General features: G+C 41.1%; 1 protein-coding gene across 3 annotated transcripts in view; it reads left to right on the top strand.

The window, feature by feature from the left end:
- Nucleotides 1-203: 203 nt before the first annotated feature.
- Nucleotides 204-27,578, top strand: part of CAPN3 (calpain 3) — a 50,442-nt gene continuing 23,067 nt past the window's right edge. For all 3 annotated transcript variants that reach the window (XM_042987715.1, XM_042987714.1, XM_007081703.3), the window contains exons 1-2: nucleotides 204-512; nucleotides 25,887-25,956. In XM_042987715.1, the coding sequence (XP_042843649.1) occupies nucleotides 204-512; nucleotides 25,887-25,956 (379 nt within the window). The remainder of the gene's footprint in view (nucleotides 513-25,886; nucleotides 25,957-27,578) is intronic.

Here is a 27,578-nt window from a genome sequence, read left to right as displayed (position 1 = left end):
TTCTTCCGGATCACAGCTCAGCTTTTAAGATGGACGTAAGCTGGATGACCTTCTGATGGGCTTTGAGCTTTGAATTTGGATGTGGACATTTTCTCTCAGATGACAGAATCACTCCAACTTCCCCTTTGCCGTTGCTTCCTTTCCTTGAAGGTAGTTCTATCTTGTTTTCTTTAAAAAACCTTTTCCTTCCAAATTTGCCTGCCATGCCAACCGTCATTAGCGCATCTGTGGCCCCACGGACAGGGGCTGAGCCCAGGTCCCCGGGACCAATTCCCCAGCAGGGCCAAGGCAAGACCACCGAGGCCGGGGGCGGAAACCCAAGTGGCATCTATTCAGCCATCATCAGCCGCAATTTTCCCATTATCGGAGTGAAAGAGAAGACATTTGAGCAGCTTCACAAGAAGTGTCTAGAAAAGAAGGTTCTTTATCTGGATCCCGAGTTCCCACCAGATGAGACCTCTCTCTTTTACAGCCAGAAGTTCCCCATCCAGTTCATTTGGAAGAGACCTCCGGTGAGTAGCTTGCTGGCTGCCCGTTGGGCTTTTTCCCCTCCTAGAAGTCCTCCCACTCAGCACCTCCCCGCAGCCCCACGGTGCACATGGGCGCTGGGGGAAGGGTCCTGGCAGAGGCTCCCCAGGGCTCTGCCCTCGACTGAGGCCGAGCCCATTCTCACTCTCTTGCTCTCTTTTCCTAAAAAACATCTTGCTTTCTATAAAAGAAATTGGAATTCAGTGTAATGCAGCCTATAAAAGTAAATATCCCTTTCCCAGAACAACAACAACAACAAATTCTTTGTAAGAGTCCTTCAACTTCTAGGGCTAAAATCACAACGAATGACATCTTTAGTCTGCCAGCAGCCATGACTTTCTGCAACAGAGAAGCCCCAGAAAGAGGAGAGGAGCTGGCAAAGATCACTTTTTCATGCATAGAGTGTTAGGATTAGAAGGAGAAATCCTAGCAGTCAGTTTCGTCCACATACTTCGCCTCACACATGAGAAAATAAAGGCGCACAGAGAGAAGTACATCCAGAGTGAGCATGACAGCCCAGAATAAAATCCTTTCTCTTTAGGTACCTCTTCCAGCCTCTGGATTTCATGTACAGTGATCCGCCAGAAAGAAAAGCATATCCTCTTGCCTCCCTTCTCTGATCAGACCACCCATATGACTCTGGTCCTTAATTCAAGAAATATTTATTGGGCATTGGTAGGGCCGGAATGCAGGCAAGCAACAAGGGAGACAGCTGTGGATAAGAAAGACAAGAAGTCCTGCTCTCCTGGAGCCTAGAGTCCTGAAGGGAAGGCTGTCAGGAGATAGCGTTCTGGGTACAGTGAGCTCAAAAGGCAAGAACTAACCTTCCCTGAGGAGATCCTTTAAGCTGAGGCCCCGAGCTATTCATTAACTTAATCAAGTGACGCTGAAGTCCTATTCATTAGCCACGTTTTTCTTTATAACCTGAGATGAAACATCCAACAACCCTGTTCTCAGCCCCTGGGTTCCCCCAAGGGCTCCTTTCCTCTCCTGGGAGCCCTGTGGTAAGGCCTGTGACTATCCTGAGTTCTCTCTTTAGAAGAAAGTACTGGAAAGAACTTCATTCTCCAGCCCAGTCACCGCCCTGCTGCCAGAGCACTGGGATATGTCCCATCCCTGCTGAAGTATCTTCGGTGACACCTTTCTGCCCTCCCCCCATGCCTTCAGGATAACTCCAAACTCCTGAGCTGAGCTATCAGCCCTTTTCAGGCTGGCACCCTGTCCCCCAGACGGTGACACACTCAGCTCCTCTGTTGTTCCAAGTCTCCTCAGACCTCAAGGCCTTTGCTCATGCTCTCTGTCTGGAATGCCCTTGTTTTTTGTTTTGTTCTGTTTTGCTTGTTTTAATATAATTTATTGTCAAGTTGACTGACATACAGTGTATACAGTGTGCTCTTGGTTTTGGGGTAGATTCCCATTATTCATTGCTTACATACAACACCCAGTGCTCATTGCAACAAGTGCCCTCCTCAATGCCCATCACCCATTTTCCCCTCTACCCCGCTACCCCCATCAGCCCTCAGTTTGTGTTTAAGAGTCTCTTATGGTTTGCCTCCCTCCCTCTCTGTTTGTAACAAGTTTTCCCCCCTCCATTTCCCCCATGTCTTCTATTAAGTTTCTCAAGTTCCACATATGAGTGAAAAGTGGAATGCCCTTGTTTTTATCTGATTTGCTCCTCCTCACCCTCTCTCCAGTGCTCAGGTGTCACTTTCTTCAGGCTTTCACATGTCTGTTCCCTATCTGATAACAGGACCTATTCCTATTCAACGCTGGACCCCAGTAGTCAGAGAAGGGCCAGGCCCACAGTAGGTACTCAGCTGCTGGTGGTGAATGAAAACTCACATCTGAGGGCACTGACCACCAAGAGATAAGGACAGCCCAGCATTCCAAGGCTGGGGGTTCCTAAAAGCCTTTTCTAAAAATTTTTTTTTTTTAACGTTTATTTATTTTTGAGACAGAGAGAGACAGAGCATGAACGGGGGAGGGTCAGAGAGAGGGAGACACAGAATCTGAAACAGGCTCCAGGCTCTGAGCTGTCAGCACAGAGCCTGACGCGGGGCTAGAACTCATGGACCACGAGATCATGACCTGAGCTGAAGTCGGCCGCTTAACCGACTGAGCCACCCAGGCACCCCTAAAAGCTTTTTCTAATATTACTACAGAGAAAAAAACCAAAAACCTTACAAATATTGCTTTTAGTGAAATTATTGGTGGCTTTTAGTCTTAAAAGCTATACTTGCATTTCGATAAAAATGCTACCAGGGTCTATTATGCTCTAGGCACTACTTCAGTCCTAAAACTTACACTGCCATTGTCAGTGTGACATTAGGGGCACCAAAAGACCTCTTTCCAACTGTGCTCCTACCACCAACACCCCCTTACATACAGTTGAAGTGATTAAAGTCCAGAAAGGACAATCACACAAGTTGACTGAAATTGAAAGAGTGAAATGATCCCAGAACTTTCTGAAGTGTAAAGCACTTATTGGAAACGTCAGTTTTGCCTGCATTCCATAGATGTAGTGACTTTTATCAGGTTTGAGCAGTCTGAAATGGAGACTATGTCCTACGAGAGACCATTCCTGCTTTTACTATCTGAGGCACAGAATCAGTGAAAGCCAATCTGAGCTTTTCTTCATAATCAAGTTTTACTTGTTACAGTTAGATGGTGGTGGTGGTGGTGATAAGGGGAGAATTATTCAGGCCAGCTACAATTCTAGCTAAGATGATGCTGCACTTTCAGCTTTACCCTCTTAAAAGAAGAGACACCCAGGCCACCTGTCTGGGCACACCTATAATCTCTTTTCACTTGCCTATGAGTGCTACCCTCACTGCCTTTCCTCTTCTATTGGGGAGCTTCATGCATTGTGTCTCGAGGCCAAGCTATCTGATTCCTCTTGCCCCTATTTCTAGAATCAGAAAGCAAACAAACCATACAATACTTCCCAATTGTTGAGCCAGATTTTCTTGATGACAAACCCCTGGACAGAAGAGAATGGGCTTCTAGAACAGGGCCTCTGGGAAACTGATTACTCTTGCCCAATTTCATCAGGGAAATGCCAATCAAAACCAATGAGATATCACTTTGTCAGAACGGCTAAAACCTAGAAGACCATAAATAACAAATGTTGGTGAGGATGTGAAGAAAAGAGAACCCTTGAGCACTCTTGGTGGGAATGCAAATTGGTGCAGCCACTATGGAAAACACGTTCCTCAAAAAAATTAAAAATAGAAATACCATACAATCCAGTAATTCCACTACTGGGTATTTTTCCAAAGAAAACAAAAACATAATTTGAAAAGATATACGCACCCCTATGTTTTTTGCAGCATTATTTACAATAGCCAAGATATGGCAGCAACTCAAGTGTCTATCAATAGATAAATGGATAAGGAAGATGTGGTATATATGTATATATACATATATATACATATTGTGTATATATACATATATATACATATTGTGTGTGTGCGTGTGTATATATATATATATGTATATATATATACGTATATATGTATATGGAGACTATGTCTATATATACATATATATATATATACATATATATATATACACACATATACACAATAGGCCATAAAAAAGAATGAGATCTTGCCGTTTGCAACAACATGGATGGACCTAGAGAGTATAATGCTAAGTGAAATAAGTCAGACAGAGGAAAATACCGAATGATTTCCCTCAAATGTGGAATCTAAAAGACAAAACAAATGAACAAAGAAAGAAACAAAGAGACACATAAACAAAAAAAGAACAAACTGGTGGCTACCTTAAGGGAAGAGAGTTAGGGGATGGGTGAAATAAAGAGGATTAAGGGGTAAAAACTTCCAGTTATAAAATAAATAAGTCATGGAGATAAAAAGTACAATGTAGAGGATATAGTCAATAAGATTGTAATAATGTTGTTTGGTGACAGATGGTGACTGCCCTTAACGAAGTGAACACTGAGTAACGTATAGAATTGTTGAATCAATATGTTGTACACCTGAAACTAATATAACACTGTATGTTAATTACACTTCAATACAAAGAAAAAGCCCAAAATAATAATAAATAAATCATTACATTTTTCAGGTTAAGTCCTGTTAACCACTACAAAAACATCTTTGATTTTTTTTTAAGATATTTACAAGCATGCTTAACAAAATGTGAATCCTTAACATGTCAGACTCTAACTTTTCTCTTCATGAGGAAAACTCATAAGGAAAAATCAGTAAGATTCTTATAATTACAGAAAGGATAATTTCTCTCTAGGAGGGACATGATTGTTGTTTAATGGGGAAAAAAAAGAGGGAAAAATGCTAGTTTATTTACAAGAGGAAGGGAGCTAGAACAGAAACCAAAGTGGGGTGGGGGGAAGCAACAGGGCAGAAGGCCACACACTCCAATGTCATCCCTCCACTTGACCTGACACTCAAAGGCATCTTTACTCATGAACTTGTGACATGCCTGAGGCAAGTAAAAAGTAACTTTTTGGTAAAGGGGGAAGTTAGTGTCTTGAGTTACACAGGCAGAATGAGCCAACACACCCAGAAGTCAGAGTGTGGAAAGCACAGGAGTGGGGAAAGAGAGAGGCATCTAGAATCAAACTGCCAGGAACCCACTGAACTGTGGTGGGGGGGAAACGGCTCTGCCCTCTCAGAGCCTATGAGGTGGGGGTTCAAGATCTCCAAGGAACTGTGAGACCCCAACTAACACTTGGGAAGTGGTCTGCTTACAAGAGGCTGACACATGGTGAAGCCACTGTGGAAAAGAGTATGGAGCTTCCTCAAAAAGTTACAAATAGAACTATCCTATGATCCAACAATCACACTACTGGGTATTTACCCACAGAATACGAAAACACTAATTCAAAGGGATACATGCCCCCCTTTGTTTACTGCAGCATTATTTACAATAGCCACGTTATGGAAGCAACCCAAGTGCCCATCGATAGACAAATGGATAAAGAAGAAGTGGTATATATGCACAATGGAATATTATTCAGCCATAAAAAAGAATGAAACCTTGCCATTTGCAACAACATGGATGGAGCTGGGGAGTATAATGCTAAGCAAAAAAAGTCAGTCAGAGAAAGACAAATATCACATGATTTCACTCACATGTGGAATTTAAGAAACAAAACAAATGGGTAAAGGGGGAAAGAGAGAGAGACAAATTAAGAAACAGATTGGTACTTACAGAGAACAAACTGATGGTTATCAGGTGGGTGGGGGGATGGGTGAAATTGGTGATAGGGATTAAGGAGTTAACTTGTGATAAGCACCAGGTTGTCTAGGGAATTGTTGAATCACTATATTATATATGTTTATATATTATATGTTTATATAATATGTAGTAATATAATATATAAATATAATATATAATTTATATATATGATGTATAAATAATATAAATATAAAATATTTATTGTAAATATAATTATTATAAATTAAAATATATTATAATTATGAAAATTATTGTTATAAATATAAAAATATAAATAATATATAATATATAAGAATAATAAATAACTATATTATATACCTGATAATAACACTTAATACAGTTAACACTGTATGTTAACTGGAATTATTTTTTTAATATGAAATTTAATGTCAAAGTGGTTTCCATACAACACCCAGTGCTCATCCCAACAGGTGCCCTCCTCAATAGCCATCACCCACCCTCCCCTCCCTCCAACCCCCATCAACCCTCAGTTTATTCTCAGTTTTTAAGAGTCTCTTATGGTTTGGCTCTCTCCCTCTCTTTTTTTTTTTCCCCTTCCCCTCCCCCATGGTCTTAAGTTTCTCAGGATCCACACAAGAGTAAAAATATATGGTATCTGTCTTTCTCTGTATGAATTATTTCACTTAGCATAATACTCTCCAGTTCCATCCACGTTGCTACAAAAGGCCCTATTTCATTCTTTCTCATTGCCAAGTAGTATTCCATTGTGTATATAAACCACAATTTCTTTATCCATTCGTCAGTTGATGGACATTTAGGCTCTCTCCATGATTTGGCTATTGTTGAAATTGCTGCTATAAACATTGGGGTACAAGTGCCCCTATGCATCAGTCCTCCTGTATCCCTTGGGTAAATTCCTAGCAGTGCTATTGCTGGGTCATAGGGTAGGTCTATTTTTAATTTTCTGAGGAAACTCCACACTGTTTTCCAGAGCGGCTGCACCAGTTTGCATTCCCACCAACAGTGCAAGAGGGTTCCCGTTTCTCCACATCCTCTCCAGCATCTATAGTCTCCTGATTTGTTCATTTTGGCCACTCTGACTGGCGTGAGGTGGTATCTGAGTGTGGTTTTGATTTGTATTTCCCTGATGAGGAGTGACGTTGAGCATCTCTTCATGTGCCTGTTGGCCATCTGGTTGTCTTCTTTAGAGAAGTGTCTATTCATGTTTTCTGTCCATTTCTTCACTGGATTATTTGTTTTTCGGGTGTGGAGTTTGGTGAGTTCTTTATAGATTTTGGATACTAGCCCTTTGTCCGATAAGTCATTTGCAAATATCTTTTCCCATTCCATTGGTTCCTTTTTAGTTTTGTTGATTGTTTCCTTTGCTGTGCAGAAGCTTTTTATCTTGATGAGGTCCCAATAGTTCATTTTTGCTTTTAATTCCCTTGCCTTTGGAGATGTGTCAAGTAAGAAATTGCTGCGGCTGAGGTCAGAGAGGTCTTTTCCTGCTTTCTCCTCTAAGGTTTTGATGGTTTCCTGTCTCACATTCAGGTCCTTTAACCATTTTGAGTTCATTTTTGTGAATGGTGTAAGAAAGTGGTCTAGTTTCATTCTTCTGCATGTTGCTGTCCAGTTCTCCCAGCACTATTTGTTAAAGAGACTGTCTTTTTTCCATTGGATATTCTTTCCTGCTTTGTCAAAGATTAGTTGGCCATACATTTGTGGGTCCAATTCTGGAGTCTCTATTCTATTCCATTGGTCTATGTGTCTGTTTTTGTGCCAATACCATGCTGTCTTGATGATGACAGCTTTGTAGTAGAGGCTAAAAATTTGAAAAGCCCAAACAAGGGGGCCCCTGGGTGGCTTAGTTGACTGGGTGTCCAACTCTTAGTTTTGGCTCAGGTCATGATCCCAGGGTCATGGGATCAAGCCCTGCATCAGGCTTCACGCTGAGGGTAGAACTTGCTTAAGATTCTCTCCCTTTTCCCCTTACCCACTCACTCTCTCAAAACAAACAAACAAAAAGAGAGAAGCTGACGCTTGCTTTACCATTTCATCCAAACTTCAAGTCTAAATAATCACCATCAGAACTTTATTAATAGAAGTTTATTATAATAACTTCTATAACTAATAGAAGTTTATTATATTCCCCCAGAATACTGGGAAGATAGCATTAAAACTGCTATCAAAAACTCCTTATAAATTTTAGTATTGTTTGGGATCTTTGGAAACCTTTTCTTTCAGCCATTCCATTTCAAAGTTTCTTTCCTGATGTTAAGATTTTGAAGGGAAAACAGATGCTCCCAGCTCCTTCAATAACCTGCCTATCGTTAGTACCTTTCACAGCATGAAAGTGCATCCTCATTTCTAGCCAGAACTCTTCTGGCCACAATTTTTGCCCCTTATCTCTGGTCTGATCCAGAAGACAGTGAAACAGTCAGCAGATTTCCTGTACGTAGTAATTCTCCCTGTTCATCAACAATCTCATCCTTCTTTTAATTGTTTTCAGATCAAATAGTTATAAACCTCCCCTAACCTTCCCCTGTAATATGGTTTTTCCAGCACTGGAGGTGTCAGTGCTATGATCTGTATACAGTCGATCCTCATTACTCCTGGGTTCTGTATTTGTGAATTCCCCTACTCACTAACATTTCTTTGTAACCCCAAATCAGTCTCCAAGGTGCTTCTGTGGTCATCTGCAGACATGTGTAGGGCAGTGAAAATTTTGAGTCGCCCTCCACGCACATTCCCAGATGAAATCAAGGGGACAGTCGGCCTTCTCAGCTTAGCTCTCACACTGTAAACAGGCGTCCTTTTCATAGTCTACACAGTGCCACGTTTTTCACATTTTTGCACTTCTTGTTGGTGATTTCTCTGTTTAAAATGTAAAGTGCTTTCTCATGTTCCTAATGCAAGAAGGCTGGGGTGTGCCTCAGGGAGAAAATACATGTGTTAGATAAGCTTCATTAACGCTTGAGTTGGTTGTGAGGGCAATGTTAATGACTCAATAAAATATATTAAATAAGGTGTCTTTAAACAGAAACACACTTAAGAGTGTGTATTGATCAGTTGATTAAAATGTGACTAGAGGGTCACAGGAATCTAATTCTGTATTTCCTCCAGGAGCAATGGTTCAATATTCACTAATTCAGCATTCACTGGCACCTCATAGAACATAACTACCATGAATAACGAGAATCGACTGTAATTCCTATGTTCTCTGCATTCTTAAATATCACAGCTTGGAACAACACCCTACTAAGGGTATGATTAATAGTAAACATTGCAACATGTTTTTATTTTTTAATGTTTATTTAATTTTGAAAGACAGACAGACAGACTGCGAGAAGGGGAGGGGCAGAGAGGGAAGGATATAGAATCTGAAGCAGCTCCAGGCTCTGAGCTATCAGCACATGGGGCTGAAACTCACAAACCACGAGATCCTGACTGGAGCCAAAGTCAGAGGCTTAACCGACTGAGCCACCCAGGCACCCTACATTGCAACATGTTTTAATCCATTACAGTCATGACTTTCTTGATGCTCAAATTGTCCCATCTTTGGCCAGTGGGAACCCCCTATAAATTGCCTATATCATTTGACATGACCCCATTAATCTTAAACAGATTTCTTGCTTTCTGGCCACAACAGAATGTCCCAGGCTCATCTTGTATATTTCTTGCCCCAGACGTAGAACAATTTATTTTTTCAAGTAGCCTGGCTCCTTTCAGTCTGAAATGAAGTTGAAGGAAGTTGTAAAATGTGGAGGAGAGCTGACCACCGACTCTTGAGGACCCAGAGCTTAGCCACTGCTTCAGTGCTCAGAAGATGAAAGCTTTCTGACAATGTGTGGTGACACCAGAGGTCTCTTGCTCTGATGGCCCCTTCTGTGTGCCCCATCGCTTGTGTAACTAACACTCTCCATGTGTATGTTCCCAGCCAGGGGGGTTACCTGGCCTGCACTACTCAACTCTGAGAAGAAGAAACCCTAGGTTGGCAAAAAATAAAATTACTCCCTTCCAATGTGGAATGAGAGGGAAGAAACAGAACTACAGGAAAACCCAGGCTGTGTGCAGTGAGCCCTCTGTTACAGGGCTGAGGGCTCAGTCACTGGCTACGCAGCTTCTCCTCTCAGGGATATTACTTATCTTTCCCATAAACCCGGCTCAGGAGGTCTGCTTGTAATCTGATTTAGATGTGTCATCTTCTGTCAGACAGTTTCGAGAGAAGTGGGATCACTGGGCTAGACACAAAGAGGAAGACCTGAGGGCATCGTGCAGAGTAGTTAAGGAAACTAAATTTAGGGGTGCCTGGGTGGCTCAGTCGGTTGAGCATCCGACTTCAGCTCGGGTCATGATCTCATGGTTCATGAGTTCGAGCCTCACATCTGGCTCTCTGCTGTCAGTGTGGAGCCCGCTTCAGATCCTCTGCCCTTCTGTCTCTCTGCCCCTCCCTTGCTCATGCGCGCACACTCTCTCTCTCAAAAATATATAAACATTAAAAAAAAAACAAACTAAACTTAGAACCAAATAAACCTGTGTCTGGACTCTGGTTCTGCCACTAGCAAGTCACATAAATAGAATGTTTAGAAGTTTAAATTAAGAAATTCCCTTAAGAGAGGGAAAAGGCAATTCATGAGGTGGGAAAAGATATTTATAGCACATCTAACCAATAAGCAATCAAGAGCCAAAGAATGACCACAATTCAAGTTGAAAAAGACAAACTCAATAGAAAAATTAGCAAAAGACTGGTATTTCATGAACAGAGAGTAACAAAAGATCAAGAAATACATGAACATATGAAAGATGTTCTGCTTATAAAGGACATAGTGATGTTCTCATCACGTGGCTATTCTGAACTAGCAGCCTTAAAGTCCTGGTAGGTGCTCAAGGTAAGGTAGCAATTACTATGAGTGGAGGCAGCAAAGGACAGGAGCATAACACAGTGATGGGGAAAGCACATGCTTTCAAATCAGACAAACTTGATTCAAATCCCAGCTCCACCTTTTAGCGAGGTGACCTCCAGCAGGTTACTGACCATTTTTGGGTCTCAGTTTCCTCATCTGTGAAAAGAATATGAAAATTCTTACTTTCACAGAGTTTTAAGGATTAAATGAGATATTGTAAATGACATACATTAGCATGATGAGTCAACAAATAATGATGATGGTAATTCAAAGGTAAAATGAGGTACCCAGCTGGGAGCCAGCCCTCTCTTTACTCGGCAGAAAATCACGATGGCACCATGCTGGAGTGGGGGTGGGGGAGCATAAATTCTGGGGAAAGTGACAATTCAATAAATAATTAGGACTGCCTCCTCTTATATTCCACAAGACAACAGCTCCTCCTGAGGGCCATGATGAAGACAAAGCTCTGGACATCATAGTGAAGAAGCTAAAATAGCTTAGCAGTAAGATACTGAAAATGGGGGTAGAGGGGCAGAAATAGCCAAGAAATGTATGAAAAGATGCATTTCCCTGATTATGAATGAGGCAGAGCATCTTTTCACACATTCATGTATTTCTTGATCATTTGTTATCTTGATGTCCATGAAATACCTTGCCTTTGCTAATTTTTCAATTGAGTTGTCTTTTTCAACTTGAACTGTAGGCATTCTTTGGATACTGATTGTTTATTGGTTAGATATGCTATATATATCTTCTCCCATTTTGTAACTTGCCTTTTCACTCTCTTAAGGTGTTTTTTTTATTTTAAAAATTCTTTTTTTTAAAATATTTTAATGTTTATTTATTTTTGAGAAAGAGAGACAGAGTGGGAGCAGGGGAGGGGCAGAAGGAGAGGGAGACACAGAATCCGAAGCAGGCTCCATCCAGGCTCTGAGCTATCAGCACAGAACCCTACACGGGACTCGAACTCAGGAACTCAAGGTCATGACCTGCGCCAAGATCACAAGCTTAACCCACTGAGCCACTCAGGCACCCCTATTTTTAAAATTCTGACTTAAAAGTTCTAAATTAATTTTTAATTATTATTTTTCCTTTATGGTTAGCGCTTTTCATGTTCTGTTAAAGAAGTTTTTCCTAAACTAAAGTCATTCTTCTTTATTATCATTTTTTTTAATATATGAAATTTGTTGTCAAATTGGTTTCCATACAACACCCAGTGCTCATCCCAAAAGGTGCCCCCCTCAATACCCATCACCCACCCTGCCCTCCCTCCCACCCCCCATCAACCCTCAGTTTGTTCTCAGTTTTTAACAGTCTCTTATGCTTTGGCTCTCTCCCACTCTAACCTCTTTTTTTTTTTTTCTTCCCCTCCCCCATGGGTTTCTGTTAAGTTTCTCAGGATCCACATAAGAGTGAAACCATATGGTATCTGTCTTTTTCTGTATGGCTTATTTCACTTAGCATCACACTCTCCAGTTCCATCCACGTTGCTACAAAAGGCCATATTTCATTCTTTCTCATTGCCACGTAGTATTCCATTGTGTATATAAACCACAATTTCTTTATCCATTCATCAGTTGATGGACATTTAGGCTCTTTCCATAATTTGGCTATTGTTGAGAGTGCTGCTATAAACATTGGAGTACAAATGCCCCTATGCATCAGTACTCCTGTATCCCTTGGGTAAATTCCTAGCAGTGCTGTTGCTGGGTCATAGGGTAGGTCTATTTTTAATTTTCTGAGGAACCTCCACACCGCTTTCCAGAGCGGCTGCACCAATTTGCATTCTCACCAACAGTGCAAGAGGGTTCCCGTTTCTCCACATCCTCTCCAGCATCTATAGTCTCCTGATTTGTTCATTTTGGCCACTCTGACTGGCGTGAGGTGATATCTGAGTGTGGTTTTGATTTGTATTTCCCTGATAAGGAGCGACGTTGAACATCTTTTCATGTGCCTGTTGGCCATCCGGATGTCTTCTTTAGAGAAGTGTCTATTCATGTTTTCTGCCCATTTCTTCACTGGGTTATTTGTTTTTCGGGTGTGGAGTTTGTATTATCATTTTTTAAATGTTTATTTATTTAAGAAAGAGAGTGTTTGTGAATGTGAGAGTGGGGGAGGAGCAGAGAGAAAGAGAATCTCAAGCAGGCTCTGCTGCTGTTAGCACAGGGGTGGGGTTCAATCTCACAAATCATGAGATCATGACCTGAGACAAAATCAGGAGTGGGATGCTTAATTAACTGAGCCATCCAGGGTGCCCCTTTATTATCATTTAGAAACTTAATTTTTCTGCCTTTATATTTAGGTCTATAATCCATCCAGAGAAAATTTTTCTTACATAAGATAGGGATCAGATTTTGTTGTTTTTCCATATGGATAGTCAAAGCTCCCAGCAGAATTCATTTTTTTTTAAAAATCCTTCCTCTGTTGTTATGTAATATCACTTTTTAAACAGATCAAATGTTTGCCAATGTGTGGTTCTGTCTCTGCACTCTCTACCATGTTTCACTTGTGTTTATTGGTCTATCTTTGTGCCAACTCCACACCTTGTGCCAATAAATCTTGACATTCAGTAGAGCCAGTCCTTCTAACTTTTCTTCTTTAATATTGTTTTAACTGTATCTGGCTCCTTGTCTTTCCATTTAAATTTTAACATTTATTTATTTTTGGGACAGAGAGAGACAGAGCATGAACGGGGGAGGGGCAGAGAGAGAGGGAGACACAGAATCGGAAACAGGCTCCAGGCTCTGAGCCATCAGCCCAGAGCCTGACGCGGGGCTCGAACTCACAGAGTGCGAGATCGTGACCTGGCTGAAGTCGGACGCCCAACCGACTGCGCCACCCAGGCGCCCCATCCATTTAAATTTTAGAATCAGGATATTGCGTTCCACAGAAAATCCTGTTGGGATTTTTTTGAGATTGCATTGAATCAACCTGGAATAATGCACATCTTGACAATACTGAGTCATCCTATCCATGGAGAAGGGATGTCTCTCCATTTAAATAGGTCTCGTTTAGTATCTTTCCATCAAGTTCTTTTATAATTTTCTCCATAAAGGTTTGAACATCCTTTGTCAGATTTCTTCCTAGGCATCTTTTGCTTTTGCTATTATTTTTATAAAGGGCATCTTTCTTAAAATTGTACTCAATTTCTCAGGCATAAACATGCATTTGACTTTCATATTATATACAATATATTTCCTAAACTCTTAGTAATTCTAACAATTTGAAAACCCCAAGTTATTTATCTATAGATTCCATTTCCATACAGATAGTTAGGTCATTTGTAAATAATGACAGGGCTGCCTGGTACATTATGCACAACTGTATTGAGCAACCTAATTCCTGTTTTATTGCACTAAATCTTCCAGCAAAAAGGAGATAACAGATAATAAAAAAAATTTTATTTTTTAATTTTTTAAATTTTATTATTTTTTTTGAGAGAGGATGAGCAGGGAAGAGGTACAGTGAGAGGGAGTGAGAGAATCCCAAGCTGGCTCCACGCTGTTAGGGCAGAGCCTAACGACACAGGGCTCAAATTCGCAAATTGTGAGATCATGACGTGAGCCGAAATCAAGAGTTGGACATAACTGATTGAGCCACCCAGGTGTCCCTGGGTCTTAACTTTAAAGGGAACTTAATCTTAGCTGCCTCACTGTTGAATAGACTTGCTATAGATTTCTATGTTCTGATGTCTTGGGTGTGTTTCTTATAAACTGCTTAGAAGGCTGTTGTTGTTTTTTTAATGCAATCTGAAAACCTTTGTCTTTTAACTGAAGGTTTTAGTCCATTTACATTGATTATGAACATCTATCTCTATTGGATTTATTACTGTCATCTTAACCATAACCTTTCCGTTGGTATTACTTTTTAAATGTTGCTTTTTTCCTCTTTACACCCTTTTAAAAACATATTAAAAGTGTTTTCTCTTTTTTTCTATTAGTTCATATGTTATTGACTATTTCTGTTTTTTTCTGTGGTTACCCTAAATACTTAACATATGTTTCATCCTGACAAAGCCTGAAGTTGATCAATAGCTTTAGTTTCCTCAAAAACAATATGAATACCATAAGGCACTTTGACTCTAAATATTCTTCTCCCAACTAATCTGTCATTGTCGCTCAGAATTTTAGCTCTATATTGATTTTTCAACCTTAAAAAGTAGGAAATATACTTTTCTAAAACAGTCAATATTTTACACACGTTTACCAATTTCTCTGTTTACTGTTCTTTCTTGAGTCTTAGACTTTTCCTTCTGGAATAATTCTGCTTTTTCCTAAAGTATCTTGTTTAACAATTTCTTTGGTGAGAATCTATTTGTAGTAAGCATTCTCAATTTTTATTTGTATAAAATTAACTCTCATTCATGAAATCGTTTTCCTGGGTAATCAGTCCTAGGCTGATTCTCCTTACTATCTTCTGGCTTACATTCTTGCTGAAATCCGCAATCATTCTAATTGGTATCCCTTAATAGGCCATCTGCCTTTTCTCTTTGTGTTTAAGATTACGCTGTCTCTGGTATTCTGCCATATTGCTATGTTGTGTTTGTTTCAACATGTATTTCTGCATCTTTCCTGCTTAGTATTCCTTGGGATTCCTGAATCTGAGGATTGGAGTCAATGATTAACTGTAAAAACTTTCTTAGAATATTAATTCTTTCCATATTTTCTATTATCTTCTTCTGGAACTCCAATTAGATATATGCTGAACTTACCTTGCTCTAGCCCCCATATAGCTTAACCTTTTTTTCTTTCTTTTTAAAAAATTTCCCATCTCTTTGCTTCTCTGTGTGATATTCTAGGAGATTTCTTCTGACCTCCCTTCCAGTTCACTAATGCTCACTTCAACCTTAATTGGATTCTGGCTTTTTTTTTTTTTTTTTTTTTTTTTTTAAAGCAGCTATAAAGGACATTTGGGAAACTGAAGAAATTAGCATGTGGAGGGGCACCTGGGTGGCTCAGTTGGTTCGGTGTCTGACTTTGGCTCAGGTCATGATCTTGCGGTTCGTGGGGTTGAGCCCTGCATCGGGCTCTGTGCTGGCAGCTCAGAGCCTGGAGCCTACTTCGGATTCTGTGTCTCCCTCTCTCTCTGCCTCTCTCTCTCTCTCTCTCTCTCTCTCAAAAATAAATAAACATTAAAAATTTTAAAAAAAGAAATTAACATATGAATTTAGATTTTAGATAATATTAGAGAATAATAGTTAATTTTCTTAGCGATAATGGCATTCAAGTCAGTAGGAAAGTGCTCTTGTACTTAGGAGATGCCTGCTGTAGCCTAAGTATACATTTAAGTATTTAGGTGTGGAGTGTCATGACACTGTCAACATTTTTTCAAATGGTTCAGCAAAAAAAATAGGATCCATATATACGTATATAGATCAGGAAAACAAAGATGGCAAAATGTTAACAATTGTTGAATCTAGATGTAAGCTATATGGGTGTCCATTCTTTAAACTTTCCTGTAAGTTTGAAGTTTTTCATAATATAAAGTAGAAAACTATGAGAGTGGAAATTTACATATTTTAGTAGCAGGGCTAAAATATAAAATCAAGGAAATCTAGGATGTAGAACACAAAAATAGGAAAATACAATAAAATTAGAGGAGGTTTAACATCAGATTTTTAGAAGTTTCACGAAAAGGAAGGAAGGAGGTAGGGGGAAAGGAAGGGAGTAAGGAGGGAAGGAAGGAAGAAAGAAAGGAAGGAAATAATCGAAAGGGAGAGAAATGTCAAAGAAATAATGTAAGAATATGCCAAAACTGAGGACAAAAGTCTCTGTATGGAAAGGAGTCACTGAGTGCTCAGCACGAAGAATTTAAAAACAAAACAAAACAAAAACCCACCTCATACCAAGGCACATAAATTTGGCTTTTGGAATTGGGAGTGGGAGGAGTAGGAGGGAAGGGCAGAAAACCCTAAAATCTTTTAGAGGGAAAAGACAGGTCATATACAAAGGAATATTCATCAGAATTGTACCATACTTCTCACAACTCCAGATGCTAGAAGCAATGAAACCATGCATTAAAAATTCTGAAAGGAAAATGCTCTTCAATCTAAAATACCTAGCCAAATTTTCAATCATGAGACAAGTAGAAAACGTAGTTAGATGGGCAAGGACTGAGGCCACTTACCTCCTGTGCACCCTTACCTAGGAAGCTGCAAGTTGTCGGCCAATCCAATCAAGGAGTAAACCAAAGAAGCGTTAAGATCCGGGAAGTGAATGGCACCAGAAGGGCCCAGTCCATCCTAGGCCACTGCTCCAGACCTGAAGGGCGGCCAGTCCGGTCTGTATGGGAGAACGAGGCTGCAGAGGAAGGCCTTGGTGGGAGAGCAATGGAACCACTAGGTTATCTGACGAGTTTAAGTATTTGGAAAACTGCTGAGGAAAAGCATTGATCAATACATAGAAAATCAGAAAATTATAAAGAATAAGAGGAAAAAAATTCATACAGAAAGGAAATGTAAAACAGCATAGCACTTAGCTAAGAAGCGAACAATAGTCACCTCATCATACTCAAGTAAATACTGAATTTTAATCTTACCAAAATTTATGACATTACTATTTTGGGAAGGTGGTGGGCAGAGCTTCATGTGAGAAGGTTAAATCTCATTGGCCAAAATAGGAATTCTGCTGATACCTTCTAAAAACAATAAACTAAAAAGTAATAATATACGATGTTTTTTAGAAATACAGAGGTAAATACCAAAAGAAATTGCTACAAGAATTGAAAGTGGCTGTCTCTGAGGAGAGGGATTTGCAGGGCAAGAGACTCCTATTCCTCTATGTATCTTTTGTACTGATTTTATTAAACTTTGTTCACGTATAAACAGAATAAAATATAATTATTTCACAAAAGACCCGACCTCAGAAATTATTTTGAGTGCCCTGTAATGCTAATGTCATGGTTTCAAACCCTGGGAGACGTAAGAATCTCCTGGGTGCTTCTTTAGAGTGAAGAGTCCCAGACCCCTACCAAGAATAGTTACATCCTTAAGTCTAAGGTGAATCCTGGGAATCTGCATTTTAAACCGGCATCCCAGGCAATTCTGATGCAGGTAGTCCAAAGCCCACACTTGGAAAAGCCCACAGTAGATGCAGGCTGGCAGGAGCCAGTGACTGGGTGGGGACAGCGCCCTGCTAGTGGGCAGCCTGCCAGGCCCGAGTGTCCACCTGCCATCAGCTCCCAGCTCTCACATTGAGTTGCCCACTGAAGCATGGGGAGGCTTTGAAAAAGCGGGGCTTCCTTGTGAATATAATTCTGACAAACACATTTCTCCTTCCTTCCCCACCCACGTTCTCTGCCTCAGAGATTCTGAAGTTGTAACCGTGGATGTCTGTTTGTTACCATGGGGCCTACTCTACCAGGGCCAAGTTACCTACCCTTCCTAAATGGCCCTAAATGGCCCTAAATGGCCAGTCAAGGTCTTTGGGGGGATGGGGCAGGGACATCAGGAGAATGAAGGCTTCATTAACCTCAGACAATGGCTTGGAGCAGATTCCTTCTATGCATTCAGCAGCCTGTATAGGATTAGTGTATACAGCATGTTTCGAAGGCCCCATGCTATATCCCATTGGCCGCCAGTGTCAAAGGCATGAATGCCTTTTGCTGAGGCAGGGTAAGCCTCTCGGTAACTATATTTTTTCCCTTTAAAGAAGGAATCCCAGCAAGGCTGATGGAAGTACCCTAAAGGTCTACAAGCCATTGAGGCCTGTCCTGGGCTGTCCTGGCTCTCTCACTCCCCTTGCTGGCTCCCGGACTGGCATGGTGTTGCCCCTTGACCGTGGGCTCAGGGGCCTCCAGCCAAAGCTGCTGACTCTGACCACGGCCTTTCTCTGGACTGTGTTCATTTGCATCGCGCTGCTGAGGGTGGAGGAGCTATATAGGCTCCGGCCCATTCATGGGAGGATTAGGCCTGGACTGAGGGCGCAGTGGGAGAGAGGCCGCAGTGAAGGTCCAGTTCCACTCCCTGAGCGGTCACCATGCCCTACCTGCTGCCAGGATTTTTCTGTGACCGCGTGATCCGGGAGAGGGACAGGAGAAATGGAGAGGGCACTGTCTCACAGCCCCTCAAGTATGAGGGGCAGGATTTTGTTGTTCTCAGACGACGGTGCCTTGCTCAGAAGTGCCTCTTTGAAGACCGTGTGTTCCCAGCAGGTGTTCAGGCCCTGGGCTCCCATGAGCTGAGCCAGAAAACCAAGATGAAGGCCATCACGTGGAAAAGGCCAAAGGTAGGGATGGGAGGGACAGGGCTTCAGGAGACAGCTCTTGGGGACAGGAGGTCAAGTGGTCCAGGGCCAGAGGCCATGGATCCACGATCTGAGCAAGTGGCTTATCAAGGTTCTCTTCCCTATGTGCCCCCAGAACACCTTTCTGGTTCCTCTTGAAATGGTAGGTGTTATTTTCTATTCCTGAACTAGAGATTGTTATAACGCTTTAGAGGTCCTGAGCCTGTAAATATTTTTAAGAGAGCTAATGCGCTGGCTTTATTCAGAGTTAAACAGTAAGGCATAATTGATTATCAAGGCTTCTTGAGAGCAGGTGTTCTGGGGGTGGGAAAGTGGAGTGGCTGAGAGCACTGAGGCTCACAGTTTCAAGGAGAGTTCCATGAAAAGTGGTGAACAGTTAAGAAACAGGAGGCTGTGGGAAGCTGGAGATGCCTTCTGAACCTTTCGCCTAAGGCTGGCTCATCAGGGACATGCCGCTTCTGTTTAAACAGAAAGGTCTGTGCTGACCAGCCAGACTTCTTACAATGCAATGTGGTGCGTCCACATTTAGGACTATGTATTTTCTCAGAGAACGGACTCCTTCCTTTATCACTATGTGATACAACTCTTTATGTCTAATATTCTTTGTTACCAAGTCTGCTTTGTCTGAAATTAACACAATGACTCCACCTTGCTTTTGATTAACATTAGCATGGTGCATCCTTCTCTAGTTTCTTGTAGACAACATATAGTTGGGTCTCTTTTTTTATCCATGCTCACAATCTCTATCTTTTAATTGGTGTATTTAGACCATTCTCATTTAAGTGATTATGAAATAGCTGGATTCCTATCCACCATGTTTGTAACTGTTTTCTGTGAGAACTGTTCTTTGTTTCTCCCCCTCCCCTTTTCTGCCTTTTCCAGTAATTTAATATTCTGTATGAGACAATTTTATGTTCTCTCTTAAGTGTATCAGTTGCATTTTTTAATGTTAATGGTTATGCTACAGTTTCCAATATACACTTCCAACTAATCTAATTCTACCTTCAAATAACACTATGCTATTATATATGTAGTCTGACACCTTATAATAGAAAATGTCCAATTCCCCCCTTCCTTCCTTCCTTCATTTCATCTATCCACATGCTATAATTACTCAACACATTGTAATTATTAGTACTTTAAACAAAGTTATCTTTCAATTAAGAATAAGAAAAATAAAAGTTTTATTCTACCTTCATTTATTCCTTCTCTGATGCTCTTCCTTTCTTTACGTAGGTCAAGGTTTCTGACCTATATCATTTTCCTTCTCCCTGAAGCACTTCTTTTAACACTTCTTGCAGGGCAAGTCTATTGGCAATAAATTCTCTCTGGTTTTCTTTTTCTGAGGAAGTCTTTATTTCTCCCTCGGTTTTGAAAGATAATTTCTTGCATATAGAATTCTAGCTTGATGGGATTTTCTTTAATCAATTTAAATATTTCTATCCAGTCTTTCTTGCTTGCATGGCTTCTGAAGTCTGCTATAATTATCTTCATTTCTCTATAGGAAATGGATTTGTTCCCCTGTTGACTTCTTTCAAGATTTTTTTTTTTTTTTTTTGTCTTTGGTTATCTGCAGTTTGACTATGGCATGCCTAAGCGTAGTAGTTTTGTGTTGTTGTATTTTGCTAGTATTTATGCCATTTCATGCTCTTTGAGCTTCCTGGATCTGTGATTTGGTATCTGTCATTAATTTGAGAAAGTTCTTGGCCATTATTACTTCAAATGTTTCTTCTGCTCTGTTCTCTCTCTTCCTCTGATATTGCAATTATCCATAGGTATAACACATGTATAAGTTTTCCCATGGTTTTTGGATGTTTTGCTCTGGGTTTTTGTGGGGTTTTTTGGTTTTGGGTTTTTTTTTCATTGTTTGCTCTCTTTGCATTTCACTTTGGGAAGTTCCTATTGTCTTACCTCCGACCTCACTGATTTTTCCCTTGTCTATGTCCAGCTTGTGGATGAGCCCATCCGATACATGTTATCGTGTTTTTTCATTTACAGCATTTCTTTTTTATTCTTTCTCAGACTTTCCACCTCCTTGCTTATATGACCCATCTTTTCTTGCTCATTATCTACTTTTTCTGTCATACTTCTTTACGTACTCATCATAGTTATTACTAATGATTCCTGCCTGGTAATTTCAATATCTGTGTCATATCAGAATCTAGTTCTGATGCTTGCTTTCTCTGTTCAGACTATTTTTGCTTGCCTTTTGGCACCCTTTATAGTTTTTTGCTGAAAGCCAGACATGTTGTTTTGGGCATTAAGAACTGAGATAAATAAGTTTTGGTGATAAGATTTATGTTAAGCTGACTAGGAGTTGTGCCGTGATTAATGCTTCCTATAGCTGCAGGTGTCAAAGACTTCAAATTCCTCTAGTATTTTTGTTTTACCCCCATATTGCCCTCCTCTTGCCTTCAGGTTTCCTAAGCACTCCCCCTCAGTGTTTGCACCTTGAAGATCTTTAGCTGTAAGTCGCTGTTATTATACTGAAGCCCTGTTGATGCACTGTTAAGGTGGGGAAGGGAAATGTTCATTAACGTAATGACTAAATCTCCATCTTTTAATGGGCCTAGGTCTCTGGGCTCTGGCCTTCATACACATTTCCCCATTGGTATAGCATTTTTCCCTTCTTAGGTGAGAAAGGAAGGGGAGCTTCCCAGATGGGACTGTATGGGGAGCAATGCCCTTCCCCCAACTTAGGTAAAACTCCAGAAAAGCCTTTGTAGATCTTTCTTAGATCTTCACCACGAGAACTTGGTGGGATTTTCAGAGGTAAAAACCATGAAAGTATATAAGAAGGGGGGAAGATTGTCCCAAGACTGTGGCCTCCAGAAATTTCTCACACTCATGCTAGTCCACACTCAGCTTCTGGAAATTCATCAAAATTACCAGTTGCTTGTTCCCACCACTTTATGGCTCCAGCAGTTTCCGCTCCGGGCAAGCAGATCTTGGCTGTAACTTTCTCATTTCACTTGTGCCCATATTTGAGGGTAGTGGTGAGCTGCCCTGCGACTTCAGTTCTCTGATGGGTCCCAGCAAAGTCAGTGATTTTCAGTTTGCTCAGGTTTTTCTTGTGGTAAGGACAAGAGTGAGGACTTCCAGGATCTTTACATGTTGGAACTGAACCAGAAATCCTCCATATGGATCTATTTTAGCACCACCTTTTAAGTGTATGTTTTGGTGTATTTTGTAATACACAGTATAGGTGAGGACAATCGATATACACATAGGTAATTTACAACCAATAAGATTACTTACATAGGGTTGCACATTCGAAATATTTTACTGATGGAGGTACACAATAAAAATTTCAAATTGCTGTGTGAACCACGGTACCCAAAAACTGAGGAAATGGTCATGTGTTGCTCATTGCTGGGACTCCATCATTGACAGATCCAGTCCCCAGGCTAAATTATAGCCAAAGGAATAGCTAGCAATCTTAGGTCCCCAAGCTAAAGTGACAGAGCTGGGACCATTTACCCTTTGTACATATCAACCAACATAAACAGGTCTCAGACCCTCTAAGGGCTATTGACACAGTGTTTATAAGTAAGGAAAGAAGAAGTAGGTGGTAGAGAGGGGGTATCTAGGCAAATCAGAGCTTTTTTTATGAATCAGCCTTCAATAAGCTTGGTAACAGATCCTCACCAAAGAGGTATCTCTTATGAAGACAAGTAATTAAGTGTCTCTAGGCTGTGCTTTTTGTGGAAGGCAGGCAGGGATGATTTCTCATTTTTATTGTACCCTCAATTCCCCCAGTTCTGTACGTACTTGGGGGTTCAATTAATGTTTGGTGAATTTAGCTGAGGTGGTGTTGAAGGTAGATGTGGTGTATTGGGGAATCTACTATTGCAAAAAATGTAACTCCGCCCAAATACCTAGGCCTCCTAATAGATGTAAGAGAGACCAGGGTAGTCACTGCTGCCTTTCCAAGTAGTCAACCCTGGAATTGGTGGGCAGTGGGAGGATGAATTTATGGTCCCAAGGAGAAGAAGCTACACCTGTAACAACTAAAAAATGTAGCTATAAGTCTAGTATTTGAGTCACTATATAATACATTCCGTCAAACGGGCAGAAAATATAGTAGTCAAAGGTCTCAGCTGGCAAGTAACAGAGGCCCAACTCAAACTAGCTTAAACCAAAAAAAAGCTCGTATAATTCAAGTGTTCAAGAGTGATGCTGGATTTAGACACACCTGAATCCAGGCTCAGACCATGCCATCAAGATGCAGTCCCTAATGGTATCTATCTATAGATCTATCTATTTTCTGCTTATCTGTCGTCATCTCCCTCCTCTGCCCCCCATCTGCATCTGTTTCCTCTGAGTCAGCTTTATTCTCAAGCAGACTAACTTTGCAATGGGGCAAAGATGCCCCAGACAGCTTCAGGCTAACATTCTACCAGCTTTAGCAGCTCTGGCAGAAGAATGTACAGTTGACCCTTGAACAACACCAGTTTCAACTGCACAGGTCCACCTACACACGGATTTTTTTTAAATTTTTTTTTTTGTAAATCTAGTACAGCACTGTAAATGTATTTTCTCTCCCTTGTGATTTTCTTTTTTTATATATATAATTTTTAAGTTTATTTATTTATTATTGAGAGAGAGAGAGAGAGAGCGAGAGAGAGAGCGAGCACAAGCTGGGGAGGGTCAGAGAGGGAGACACAGACTCTGAAGCAGGCTCTAGGCTCTGAGCTGTCAGCACAGAGCCCGATGCAGGGCTTGAACCCACAGACCATGAGCTCATGACCTGAGCCAAAGTCAGACACTTAACTGACTGAGCCACCCAGGCGCCCCTTCCTTATCATTTTCTTAATACTTTCTTCTTTCTGGGGTGCCTGGATGGTTCAGTTGGTTGAGTGTCTGAGTTGTGATTTTAGCTCAGGTCATGATCCCAGGGTTATGGAATCAAGCCCTGTGTCAGGCTCCACATTCAGTGAGTGTGGAGCCTGCTGAAAGATTCTCTCTTTCTCCCTCTGCTCCTCTCCCCGCGGCACACACTCTCTCTCTAAAAACAGAACAATATTTTCTTCTTTCTAGCTTACCTTATTGTAAGAATACAATGTATAATACATATAACATACAAAATATGTGTTAATCAATAATGGGGAAACCAAAAAACCTGTCCACTATGCCTTACTTCGCTTCATTTTAAGAAGAAGGTATATTGCTATTGCTTCTAGTTTGGGAGAGTTGTTTTGGGGAGAGGGGACTGTTTGTTTTTAGTGCAGAGAGATGGGGAATACTTTCTTAGACAAAAAACAAATCCTGAGTCACGTTTACATACCCAGTTCAACTCTAACATTGCACGGCTGTTACTTAAGTTGTTCAGCTTTCTAACTTTACATATTTTCTTTTATGCTAAAAAAATCTTGGTGCCTACGGACATTAATATAAATTCTTATTTATCATACAACATATATGACAAAGTTTTGAAATATTATTATTATTTCTTATGGTTCATATTTCTTTATGGTTTGGGTTTTTGACCTTAGGATATATCCCAAAAGGGATAAAGAGTCAAAATGTTATATTTTAAGTCACTTGAAAGAATTCTTTTTACGTGTGAGGTCATGCCACCGACTTGATTTGCAGTTCGGTTCCTTTGTTTCAATTTGCTTTCAGCTTTTACAGACTGTTTTCTTTGGATATAATGTTTGTCTTATTTTTGAGAAAGAGAGCACACACACATGCATGTGAGTAGGGGAGTGGGGGGGAGAGAGAGAGAATCCCACGCAGGTTCCACGTCCAGCATGTAGCCTGACACGGGGCTCCATTTCATGACTATGAGATCATGACCTGAGCTGAAATCAAGAGTTAGATGCTTAGCTTAACTGAATGAGCCACCCAGGCGCCCCTACAGACTGCTTTTTAAAATTGTCTTTCCTTTAATTTTGGCTTTTAATTATGTAAAAATTGACTTGGTTCCTAAGTCAGAACTATTTTCAGTTATATTCAGAGTTTTACTTCCATCCTTATTCCCACCATCTTATTCTCTTATAGGTAACCTTTGTAAGAATTACGGTTTGGGGTTTATCTTTCCATTGCATTAAGAGTTTCAGACGGGAGGGGCATGTGGTGTGGTCTAAGCAAGACATTCCATCTGGTAGGAGGGAGAGATTCCCCATGTACAGGGAGCTTCAACTCACTTTGGTGTATGGAGTTGTTGTGATGGGGGCAAGAATGGGGAGAGACACGCATGCACACACACAGGAAGAGATGGGGGGAGGGGGGTTTTGTCACAGGGATAGCAAGACTTCTTAAGCCTCTGAAGAATGGTGTTAAAACCAAAAAACAAAGAATCTACAATTATTTCAAAATGTTCAAAGTTAAAAAACAAAGCACAAGACATGGGAAGAAAAAACAAGAGTGCCCTCTGTTGGCCTCTGTTGGGCTGCACATCATCTGTAGTACCTGAATTTGAAAACTAATGGGGCCCGTGATGCCTTATGGGGTTAGCTTGAGTAAAGCAATGAACCGTCAGCTGACCAGGACACCTACAAGGCCCACACTAAATTTACTTTCTGCTCTCCCCAGCTCTCATGTCCTTAGGACCCAGGCATATATGGCGACTAAATATCGCTGTTACCACATCTTGGGAATAAATATTTTCCCTCCTGCACCTATTTTCCTGGCACAGGAAAAAAAAAAAAAAAGATCCACGCTTTCCGTTGTCCCTTGCCAAAGCTGTGACAGTAATGATACTGTCCTAACTCCTAAGGTACATCTTTACTCACGCAGTATGTCAGTGTGTGGGACCAATGTAGAACAATGGGAAAAGGAGGCAGGCTTCTGGCTTCCACCACTTACTAGCTGTGTGTCCTTGGGCAAGTTTCTTAACCTCTCTGAGCCCTGGTTTCCTTATCTGAAAAATAAGAATGATACTATCCAACTCACAGGCTGTTTGGAGAGGCTTAAATGAGTGGCGTATATAATGCCCCCGATATAGGATGTTAGTACTACATAATGGGCCACTACAAACAATTGCTACTACCACTGTTATTATTTCCTTTTTTTTTTTCAACAGGAAATCTGTGAGAATCCTCGATTTATCATTGGTGGAGCCAACAGAACTGACATCTGTCAAGGAGATCTAGGTAGGAAAGTACCCTCGGGTCATATCCAGCCAAACGATCAAGGGGTGATTAAAAGGCGATTAACATCTGGTTTTGCTTTTAAAGAATTTTGGGGAGGAGGTTTTTATAACACTACTTTGTGCCCATTTATCTATGTGCTGGTGATGGTTTCATTTAATTTCTGTCCCCACTGCCCCCCCCCGCCACGATCTCATGAGTTCACAAGGGATATGCCTCAGTCCACAGCATCCTCCTGACAGTCTGAAGGACATTTGCACACCCCACTCAGGAGGATAAAAGCCCTGCTTTTAACTGCACCCATTTCCTTAAAAGAGAGCTCTGAAACTGTCTGAATACCAAGCATGTCCCTTGAATATATATTGAATCCATATGCACACAAAAAGTGCACTTGTAACTCAAACTTTTGTTTAAAATGCCCCAGCCAGAGTGGCTCCATATTAATGGAGTCTTTCAACAAGGATGACATTTGCCATATTGACGAGCACCCAGCATTCTGTCCGGGTGGTCACCTTGGCTCTTCTACCAGACCTTCCTCTCTCAGGAAGTACTATCTTTGGCACGAACTGCAGGAAAGCTCTACACTTGATCTTAGCCAAAAGGCCAAGAAGCGACTGGACTGCAGGAAACTCTATGAAGCAAAGGTGGAAAGAACATCAACAGACGTAATTTAAAATTTGAGGGAAAGGTGCACTCGAGACCAAATGAAAGGAATTTAGCCCCAGAAAGAGAGGCTGAAGAGGTTTTCAATATCGGGGTTCCTGCACCCGGGAGAAAGATGTCTGCAGAGCCCTGGGAGAGCTAATAACCTGGACTTCTTAACACTTTTTCAAAGAAGAGGCTTGCTTCTTCAGGGGTGGGGGTGGGGAGGACGGCTGCTGGGAGCTCTCAGTCTCCCCTCTACAGTCTCAAAGGTGCCGTCACATCCACACAGGAAATCAAAGGCCTTGCACAACTCAACCCATCTGCTTAGAAGGAAATTCTATGACTGTCAGTGTGCCAGGCATGCCCCTTGAGCATTCTATTTCTCTTTCTCTCTCTCTCTCATACACACACACACACACACACACACACACACACACACACACACACAGCAAAATCGCTAAATACAGTATTCTGCCAGAAAGGAAGTTCAGAGAATAAGAAAATATCCCCATCTCATTCCATGGCCAGCAATATCTCAGCGCCCTCATAAAGTGGCTGCAGAGAAGCTGCTTTACTGGCTTTCCTTCCAGTACAAGAGGTCTTGGCCGATGGCTCTCAGATGCTCAGTCTCCACTGAGGTATGCACTCACATTGCAAAAGTCCAGGAAGTACAGATTTCATCCAGGTGTTAGGAAGAATGACACATTTGACCTACTGCTCTGTGTTCATTGAGGTCCAAAAAGGAAGTGAGCTTATATTACGGAAGGAGCCATTGCTTATACCCTTCTGGAAAACCAGTCAGAAGAGAGTAAGTCACCCTGATCGAATTGTCGAGGGACTGCCATCAAACTCCTCTGGGTCGACCTCTCTGAGGTCAGATCTGGAAGTAGGACAGTGAACACTAAGTGAACTTGTACTTCAGAGAAGCAGAAGAATCAGCTGGGATTGGGCCTTTTTCTTCCCCGGAGGTGACCTATGCC

Source organism: Panthera tigris, chromosome B3 (assembly GCF_018350195.1).
Source record: "Panthera tigris isolate Pti1 chromosome B3, P.tigris_Pti1_mat1.1, whole genome shotgun sequence".
In the NCBI taxonomy this organism is placed as follows: Eukaryota; Metazoa; Chordata; class Mammalia; order Carnivora; family Felidae; genus Panthera; species Panthera tigris.
This window is presented reverse-complemented; position numbering and strand designations above follow the sequence as displayed.